The sequence below is a fragment of the Streptopelia decaocto genome (genome assembly GCF_964273445.1).
Source record: "Streptopelia decaocto genome assembly, chromosome: 19".
Taxonomy (NCBI): Eukaryota; Metazoa; Chordata; class Aves; order Columbiformes; family Columbidae; genus Streptopelia; species Streptopelia decaocto.
The window spans coordinates 4273052-4282587 of NC_138674.1; the positions used below are offsets into that span (position 1 = coordinate 4273052).

General features: G+C 50.1%; 1 protein-coding gene across 1 annotated transcript; it reads left to right on the forward strand.

Moving 5' to 3' along the window:
• The first annotated feature begins 578 nt into the window (after positions 1 to 578).
• On the forward strand, positions 579 to 8926 carry RAB29 (RAB29, member RAS oncogene family). The gene is made up of 5 exons (XM_082069261.1): positions 579 to 708; positions 2531 to 2602; positions 3835 to 4016; positions 5110 to 5231; positions 5910 to 8926. The coding sequence occupies exons 1-5, from the start codon at positions 585 to 587 to the stop codon at positions 6025 to 6027; spliced, it is 618 nt and encodes a 205-aa protein (XP_081925387.1). The 5' UTR covers positions 579 to 584; the 3' UTR covers positions 6028 to 8926.
• The last annotated feature ends 610 nt before the right edge of the window (positions 8927 to 9536 follow it).

Here is a 9536-nt window from a genome sequence, read left to right on the forward strand (position 1 = left end):
TCAGGGGTGCATGGGACAGGGTCTAGGGGTGCAGGGGTGCACGGGGCAGGGCCTAGGGATGCAGAGGGCAGGGTCTGAAGGTGCACTGGTGCTTGGAGCAGGGTCTGGGGGCTCAGGGATGCAGAAGGCAGGGTCCGGGGGTGCACTGGTGCTTGGAGCAGGGTCTGGGGGTTCAGGGGTGCACGGGACAGGGTCTGGGGATGCAGAGGGCAGAGCTGGAGCAGGGTCTGGGGCTCAGGGGTGTAGAAGGCAGGGTCCGGGGGTGCACTGGTGCTTGGAGCAGGGTCTGGCGGTGCAGAGGGCAAAGCCTAGGGGTGCTTGGATCAGGGTCTGGGGGTGCATGGGTGCTCAGAGCAGGGTCTGGGGGTGCATGGGTGCTCAGAGCAGGGTCTGGGGGTTCAGGAGTGCACGGAGCAGGGGCAGGGGTGCAGAGGGCAGTGTCTGGGGGTGCGCTGGTACTTGGGGCGGGCTCTGGGTGTTCAGGGGTGCCGGGGCCGGTCCCGGGTCTCGAACTCCCAGTCCCAGTTCCCCGTTTCGGGCGGCGGTTCCGCCGCCGCTGTCACGTGTCCCGTCACGTGTCCGGGATGGGGCAGCGCGATCGCATGTTCAAGGTGCTGGTGGTCGGGGACGCCACGGTGGGCAAGACGTCGCTGGTGCAGCGCTACGCCAACGACAGCTTCAACCGGCACTACAAGTCCACGGTGGGAGGTGAGCGGGGCCGGTACCGCGGGCCGGGAGCGCCGGTGCTGCCGCTGGCTCGCTACCGGGGCTGTGGGCGGGTTTGCAAAGCCAGCGCTGCGGTTTGTCCGCCGGTGCAAAGCTCCTGCAGCTCGAAACACCCGATAACTATTGCGTTAATGACTGCGAAACTATTGCATTAATTACTGTAAAGCCCCGCTCGCTGGCAGGCTGCGGGGGGAAACTTGCCGCCCCCCGGCCCCGCAGACATGGGAGCGAGAAGCTGTAAAGGAACAAGCGCCCGTCGGTGCGTTCCGGGGTTTGCAGCTCCGGCCGCGGGTGCTGGGGCAGCCCCTGTGCTGGGGGACAAACCCGGCACCCCGGCACTCTGCAGGGCTGGCGGTGCCCCTGGGGACAGCCGGGAGTCCTGCCCCGGAGAGGCTGACATCCAACCTCCGCTCCTTCCAGCGAAAACGAGCACAGCGCGGGCAGGGAATACGGACATTTAACAGCATGAAACTGGGAGGAGTGGTGACACTGGAAGCTGTGCTGCCATCAGAGACCTGGACAGGCTGGAGAGCTGGGCGGGGAAAAATGTAATGAAAATAACAAGGGCAAGTGTAGAGTCTTGAATCTGGGCAGGAACAACCCCAGGGTACAGTATAAGTTGGGGAATGACCTATTAGAGAGCAGCGTAGGGGAAAGGGACCTGGGGGTCCTGGGGACAGCAGGGTGACCATGAGCCAGCACTGGGCCCTTGTGGCCAGGAAGCCAATGGGACCTGGGGTGGGTTAGAAGGGGGTGGTCAGTAGGTCAGAGAGGTTCTCCTGCCCCTCTGCTCTGCCCTGGGGAGACCACACCTGGAATCTTGTGTCCAGTTGTGGCCCCTCAGTTCCAGCAGGACAGGGAACTGCTGGAGAGAGTCCAGCGCAGCCACCAAGATGCTGCAGGGAGTGGAGCATCTCCCGTGTGAGGAAAGGCTGAGGGAGCTGGGGCTCTGGAGCTGGACAAGAGGACACTGAGGGGGGACTCATTCATGGGGATCAATATGGAAAGGGGGAGTGTCAGGAGGATGGAGCCAGGCTCTTCTCGGTGACAACCAGTGACAGGACAAGGGGCAATGGGTTCAAACTGGAACACAGGAGGTTCCACTTGAATTTGAGAAGAAACTTGTTCCTGGTGAGGGTGGCAGAGCCTGGCCCAGGCTGCCCAGGGGGGTTGTGGAGTCTCCTTCTCTGCAGACATTCCAACCCGCCTGGACACCTTCCTGTGTAACCTCATCTGGGTGTTCCTGCTCCATGGGGGGATTGCACTGGATGAGCTTTCCAGGGCCCTTCCAACCCCTGACATTCTGGGGTTCTGTGATCCCACTGCTAAAGCATCAGTAGTGCTGTAAAATGGAGTGTCTGCAAAGATGATGGGGAAACAGCAGCTTTGGAACAAGGAGGCTGGGAACAAGATTAAGTGGAACCGTTTTTACTTTGTTAACATCAGTGTAATTGAATAAACTCCAAGGAGCAGGAGGTGCCGAGGTTTGATCTGGTGAATGTCCCTGAGGACCCAGAATAGTGGGGGCCGGGCACGGCTGCTTAAATCTTATGAATAGAGAGGGGTTGAATTAGAAGTTGAAAACACTGAAGGGCCACATCCCCCTGGGGCTGCACCCCCACTGTCACTCCCGGCATAAGAGATGCAGATATTTCTTAATTTATTTTATGTTTCTAAATTATTTTTTGTGTTATATTTTTTATTATTCCCTATGGTGGGAAATGGTGAGAGGCTGCACAGGAACAAGCTCCAGGGTGCAGAATGGCACTAAATAGGTTTGTTTTCTCTTCTGGGTGTTCTGCAGTGGATTTTGCCCTGAAGGTGGTCCAGTGGTCGGAATCGGAGACAGTCCGGCTGCAGCTCTGGGACATCGCAGGTATGTTCACACAAACCACAAAGCAGAATTGAGAGGTCTCAACGGCTTGGCCTTTTTCTTTTTCTTTTTCCTTTCTTTCAATAGGAGTCTGCTACAAAAATAAATATTTCAAAGCCTGCTGGGGCAGGACTGCTCCGGTCTGCAGTGCCATCTCTAGTTTGCAGCACTAATTTAAGTACTTAATCAAAAGCCCACCTGCAAAGACGACGGCAGCGCAGGTTGTAAATCCTATCGAGCCTTTCTTTTTGATTTCAAAGCCAGAGCAGAGGGGATAGGGAAACAGGTGGCTCCCGCAGCAGAATTCCGAGGACAGGTCGGTGCGGTGGTGTCTCTGAAACGGCACCTCTGGATCTGGAGCGGTGAGGAAAACAGGGTTGTGGTTTCCTCCGGTTTCGTTTCTCAGACGCGTGCGCCTGGAACCCTCAAAAAGAAAACAGGAAGGAGAAGATTGCAGCAAGAGGATTGCAGCAAGAAACTGATTCTGATTTCAGCCCCAAAAAGGTGTTTAATGTTTGGAAAGTAGAGCGGCCACGCAGGTCGCGCCCCGAGCAGAGGGGAATGGTCACAGCGACAGTCCCCACAGCATCCCCTTCCACCCTGGTGGAAGGTGCTCGAGGTAACTCCCAGTGCTCAGATCCCGATGGCTTCAGAGTGAAACGCCTGTTTGAGCAGCTCCGGGGCTGCACGGGAGCCTGCGGTGAAATCTCTGCGGTGTGGGGACCGCTGGTTGTCACTGTGCGATGCCGTGGGGACGCTCTGTGCTGCGTCCCGTCTGCACAGCTGCCATCGAACCACGCAGCAGCACGGCCGAGTGACCCAGGGATGCAGTTTGGGTGGCACAGGCAGGCCATAAGGTGTGAGCAGTAATAGCAGCGTACGTGAGCGATGATGCTTTTTGTGTTTAGTCTCCAGTTTTTCTCTCGGGGATCCTGCCCTGCACCGGGTCCTGCCGGAGCAGGGACGCTGCCGCAAGTGGGATCCTGCTCAGGGGGGTGAACGTGTGGTCAGGGCTGAATTTAAACTGTCGCACCGGGAGTAATGCAGGTATTTCTGGGACATCTGAGTGCGTGGGTCAGGATGAAGACTTTATTCCAGTTCTGTTGCCGAGGAATCCCAGGCAGGACGCATCTCGCTGTATTTCCTCGTGCAGATTGTTGGTGTCAGCTGAAAAAAACCTTGCCTGAAAAATCTAAAAATGGTAACTGAGATGAGGCTTTTTTCTTTTTCCAAAGGGCAGGAACGCTTCACATCCATGACCCGGCTGTACTACAGGGATGCGTCAGCCTGTGTGATCATGTTCGATGTCACCAACGTCAGCACATTCAGCAACAGCCAGAAGTGGAAGCAGGATCTGGACAGCAAGCTGGTGCTGCCGGACGGGAGCCCCGTGCCCTGCCTGCTGCTGGCCAACAAAGTGAGCAGCTCCCACGTGTGTGCACACGGGTGTGCAAAGCGCAACGAGACCCCCTTAGCAATAAGTTTCACCTCGGGTTGTCCCGTAGCCTGTGGTCTTTTTAATCCTTTTCTTAACTATTCTTGAATTTTCTTTCTTTAGCAAGGATCCTTCTTTTTAATTAGGGCGCTGGTGGGATTTGATCCATGGGTGGCACTGAGATGTTAACTGCTCTGGCCGGGGATGCAGCCTTGGGCTGTCGGAGCTCGAGCTCTGTAGCTCCTGGGTTATAAAGCTTTATTGTTTTTCTCTTTCGGTCTTTAATTTGCGGTAGCTGGGGAAGGTTGTGTATGACGCTGCAAGTGAAGTTTCTATTCTGCGCTGCCAGAGGGATGTCAGGTTTTCATTGGGACGCAGTGTCGAGTTGCACCCTGTAGATTCATTGCTGTCATTTAATGATTTATTTTTTTTTTCACTTAAAAACTACCTTTCCATTCTTCGCGTGCCAACGTTGGCTCCGCAGCCCTTTCCTGATTCAGTTTGAGACTTGCCTGGTTGGAGAGAGCCTAAAACTGGAGATGACTCACAAACGTGATGGGTGGGCAGCAGAGCGGCTTTGCTGCTCCTCTTCACAAATATCGCTGCTTTAAGGCACCGTTTTGCCTGCGTTAGGGAATCCCGCGTGGCTGTACTGCAGTCACACTAACACAAGCTCTAGTGGGACAGGTTTTGTGTCTTCTGTCCTTTTTACTGCCTCTTTGTCCATCCCGTTGGTATCAGCCGCAGCGGCACCGTACCAGGAACTTTCCCTCTGGGTGAATTTTGCAAATTTGGGGAATTTTGGCTGAGTGACAATGTTTTCTTGTCCCGTGCCAGATGAACCTCCATTCCATGCATGTTTGACTGAGGTGTGTCGGTATCTCAGATGAGATAAATCCATGGCCGCTTGCAACATCCCGTTAAGAACCCTGCCCTGAGAACTCTCTGTCAGCTTGTGATCTGGGGAGATGTGAAGGGCTGAGCCTGTTGCCTGCACACAGGAAGGGGGAGAATTCCCTTCCCAGCTTAAAAATTAAAAGGCTAACCTTAAAATGACTGATTTCTCGCTTTGCAGTGCGACCTTTCCCCATGGGCAGTGACGAGAGACGAAGTGGATCGGTTCAGCAAAGAAAATGGCTTTTCTGGTTGGGTGGAGACGTCGGTGAAGGAAAACAAGAATATTAACGAGGCCATGAGGTAGGTCCAAGGACTGGTGGTAGATCTAAGGGTTAATTCCCTCTTTCAGGCCTGGCTGTCTTCCGAGTGAGGGGAGATGCTGTCAGTAAGTAACAAATAGCAGCAATAACACACAAGTAAATCTCCTGAAGGGAAACTGAATTCTGAAAGGTCAGAAGTTTTTTTTTGTCTCCTTGGTTAAGCTCTGACATGCTTTTGGAAACAGAAAATTCTTTGAACAATACCAGGGATGTTTTTTCATCACTGGCCTCTACCAGGAGGATGGGACTTCTTGTGCAAAAGTATTAGAAATTCTTTTGCGATGCACCAGTCCTTTGATGGAGAATTCGACCTTTCCTGAAAGGTGTTAGGCTGGATATTCGCACCTGATCTTGAGGTTGGGCAGTACCAGGGAAGCCAGTTTGCTGTGTCCCAGTCCCAAACTGGACGTGAGGTGAGGTGTTTGCAGGAGGCGCTGGGAGTGATCCAGAGTCTTCATAACAGCGATGCTGGTGTCAGTGCTGCGAGGTTCCTTACCCCGATCGTTTGATCATCAAAGTCCTGGACTTCTGTGTCCTTCTGAAATGAACTGCAGTTCCTTTTTCATACTGCTGAAAAGCTGCGTGGCCCAATATTGCTTGTTAAAAAGAAAAAATTAAAAAAACCCACAAAACAAACTCATCTATGTTTGTCTTCTAGAGTCCTGATTGAAAAGATGATGTCCTCATCCACGGGTGATGGAAGTTCCTCTGCTGCTGGGAGTGGGGATTATATTAACATAAAAGAGACAACCCCGCCGGGCTGGGCTTGCTGTTAAACACTCCGACTGCCTGTCTGCTGTGGCTCTAGCGGCGCTGCCCTTTTATTATTATCAGCATCATTTTTTCCTAAAGTTGTCACTGTTTTTTGGTTTTTGTTTTGTTTTCTACGTGATCGTGAACTGTCTTCTGTTTAGTGCTTATCCGAGAGGAGTCAGCGGATTCCTCTTTCTTCCAGCGCAGCTGGCTGCTCTTTTGCGAGTCGTCTGTGTTCAAGCACGTGCCTTGGATTAATTTTGGTTTTAATTTTGAGCACTTCATCTTCTGACACGTGGCGGCCTGTCCCAGGCCAGCCCAAGGGTGTCGAAGGTATATTTTTAATGTTGTTGCACCTTTTATTCCCCACTGCGTGCACCCACCAGACACAGAGGCACCGGGCCGAGGTGACAGGGACTTATCGGACACACACGGCGTTGCAGAGGCCGCTCTGTGCCTGTGGATTCCCAGGGTGGGATGACAGCAAACTCTTTACTTCTGGAACTACAAACCTCTGCTGCCGTGTTCTGGAGGGACCAACACATCTCGTCGTTGCCACTAAGATATGAAGGCAGCTGTGGGTTAGCGTGGTGTCCCCCAAAACCAGACCTGTAACACGATGGGTGTGACTCTGAGAAATGGCGTAGCACGGAATTGTGTATCCCAGCTGTGGTGACACTGCAGAAACCTCTGATTTTTGTCAAGAATTGTTGCCTTCTGTTCGTTCCTTCTCTCTGTCCAGCACCATCTTACATATTCTGTTGTGCTGCCGCTTTCCTGGGGCACCGAGAGCTGAAGGAGGAGCAGGTTGTAAACTCCTTTGTGTGACACAACGATGCTCCTTTTCGCTTTGAGAACACACACACATCTCCTGCCACCCCAAACAGCTTCGCGATTGCTGCTGAATTGCCTGCCCGCTGTTATTCCGTGGATTTTAGTGGGGCGAGCGGGAAGCAGAGGAGAAACGTTTGCAGGACAAAAAGAAAATGAAGAGAAACCGCTCCCCGCTTCCCTTTTGCTGCCCAAGCATCTCCCCGGGTGCTCACTGGTGAGAACGGGTCTTGCCAACAACAAAAAACCAAGGGTGAAAACACATTAGATTGTTATCTCGGGACAGTTAATGGTAAACTCGGGCTGTAGAAGTTATAGAGCACATTTTATATAAGCTTTATAGAGTTGTCTTGCACATGGTTTAGGTCAGGAGTTGTTCACATGCTCTTCAATAAGGTTTTTCCCTTCTGAAGTCATTTAATTTGCAAACAGGGTGATAGAAATTGTTTTGGCCCGATTCTGGCTGAATTACAACCGCTTTTCTTGGGGCGAGTATTCCTTCTGTTTTCCTCACTTCGTATCATGTATGGAGGGAGAAGGTGGGAGGGACAGGAACCGATTGCCTTCACTATGCACAAAATATTCAGAGTTTTCGTTCTCTGGAGTTGAAAAGGAAGAAATCTGAAACTAGTGTTGCGCTCCACTGTCCTAATTAAAAGCTAAAATGTCTGGGTTGGGATTTTGTTGTGCAAATATTACCCAATTTGGGTTTATAGGCACTTAAATATACCCTGTTCTGTGCCATTGGATTCACTGTAGAACTGGTTAGCAATGAAACCAAACTGTCTGGTTGAATTTTACTTCCTAAATATTGTGTTAAAAAAAAAAAAGAAAAGAATTGTTTTAATCCTGTAAGTATTTCTAGTTCTTTATGGAACACGGGGAGAAGTGGCTGATTTTTAAAAGGATCTGTCAGGAAACCATTAAGATTTATGTGTTATTTATTGATTTCTGTACAGGCCACGCAGCTTGCAGGAAAACATCTTTATACCTTTTTTAGTGTGGGTTTGAGATGCACCAGTGCCTCTTGGGTGCCTGGATCTCTTAAGCTGGACCTTTTTCTTTTGCAAGTGCCTCTCAGAAACAAGCAAAAGGCCAAAGATATTTGAAGGTTTTCTTGTGTTCTACATGATTTCTGCTCTGCCCAGTGGTTTCCGGTACCGGTGTGTGCCTTGGTGTTTCTTTTTCCTCCAAACTTACTGCTTGTTAACATCTTAATAGACACAGCAAACAAGTGTCAAAAACCAAACCCGCGCAACAGAAAGTCGTTGCTTGAGATCGGTAGAAAACCCCAACCAGACAGGAAAACGATTTTACTGTGCAGATGTGCGTGTTTGCTCGGAGCTCGCTCCGTGGCACACAGAGTGCTTAAAAAAGCACAACAAAGTAATAATAATAATTAAAAACAATGCAAACTTCTTCGCTGGGATGGGTGGTGAAATTGTTTGTGCCCAGCTTGTCCAGCTGAAGTAATTCTCGTTTTTAAAACAACTGAAAGGAGAAAGCCAACTGGAGCGAAGCAGTTTGTAAGAAATATTTTAAACAAAGTGAAGTCTCGCTCATGCAGACTGATTAAAAAAAACCTGAATCTTTCAAATATGAATCAGAAAAGCCTCATCTTTTTTCTGATAAACCATTTCTTTGGCAGGAATGACCTTGTTTGAAGATGAAGGCACTTCATTTTCCCTTCCGCAGCTTTGACTTCGTACTCGTTGTGTGACTCTTGTACCTATTTCACTCTTCCATGTGTTCTTCTTCACTCTTACAACTTTAATTTGTGGTCACAGGACTGAGAACCACATGAAGTTTAACGGTGTATTTTGTATGTTGATGACAGCACATGATGGGTCCACATAGCTGGAAATTTTTACCGCAATAGAATTTGAAGTCCTGAGGGCAGACTATAGTCAACAATATCAAAACTTATCCTCTTTTTTTAATTGCTTGCAGTTACGCAGATGTATTTTAGAGACAGGGTTCTGATTACTGTAAAGCTGCAGTATTATCATGTTACTATAAAGAAAATAAACTGCCGGAGGATTTTCTCCATATCGATCAGTAACTAATTGCAAAAGTTTGAAATAAAAGTTTGAACATCGCTTGTGTAGTTGTAGTTTTCCTGTCTCAACAGCCCCAACAAACGGGTTCACAAGTTCAAACTGGAAAGTCCTGCTGTCACTAATAGGGAATGCGTAAAACATACAGTGTGAACTGCCCTGCGCTGCCAGCAAAACAAATTAGATCCTTTCCACCGCGACATCTCGCTCTCTCAATTATTGCCGTCCTCCTGCTCGACAAGCGGGACGCAAGCATGCAAACCTTCCACAGCTGTGAGTCAGTCGTAGCGGCTTTTAATCCAATATATCCAGCTAAGGGGAGAAAGAAAAGGACTCCTTGATGTGGTTGGTTGTTAATACGCCTTCCTCCTTATGGCTCATTAATTCCCAGAGTGTATTTTGGGGCTGGCTCTGCAGTTGCTCTGAATGCCCCTTTCTTTCCCGATCGGCTTGATTTTCATGAGTATTGACTTGTCCAAAGGATGGGGCACATCTGAATTGATCAGAAAAATGGCAGTAATTCCAAAGGAGGCAAATTAAGCTCAAGCAAGGCATTAAATGAACTCAAATTACTCCTGTAATTAGGTAAAAGCTGACCGTGTTCCTATTGTCAAGCCAGTCTTCTCAGATAACCCAACATATAA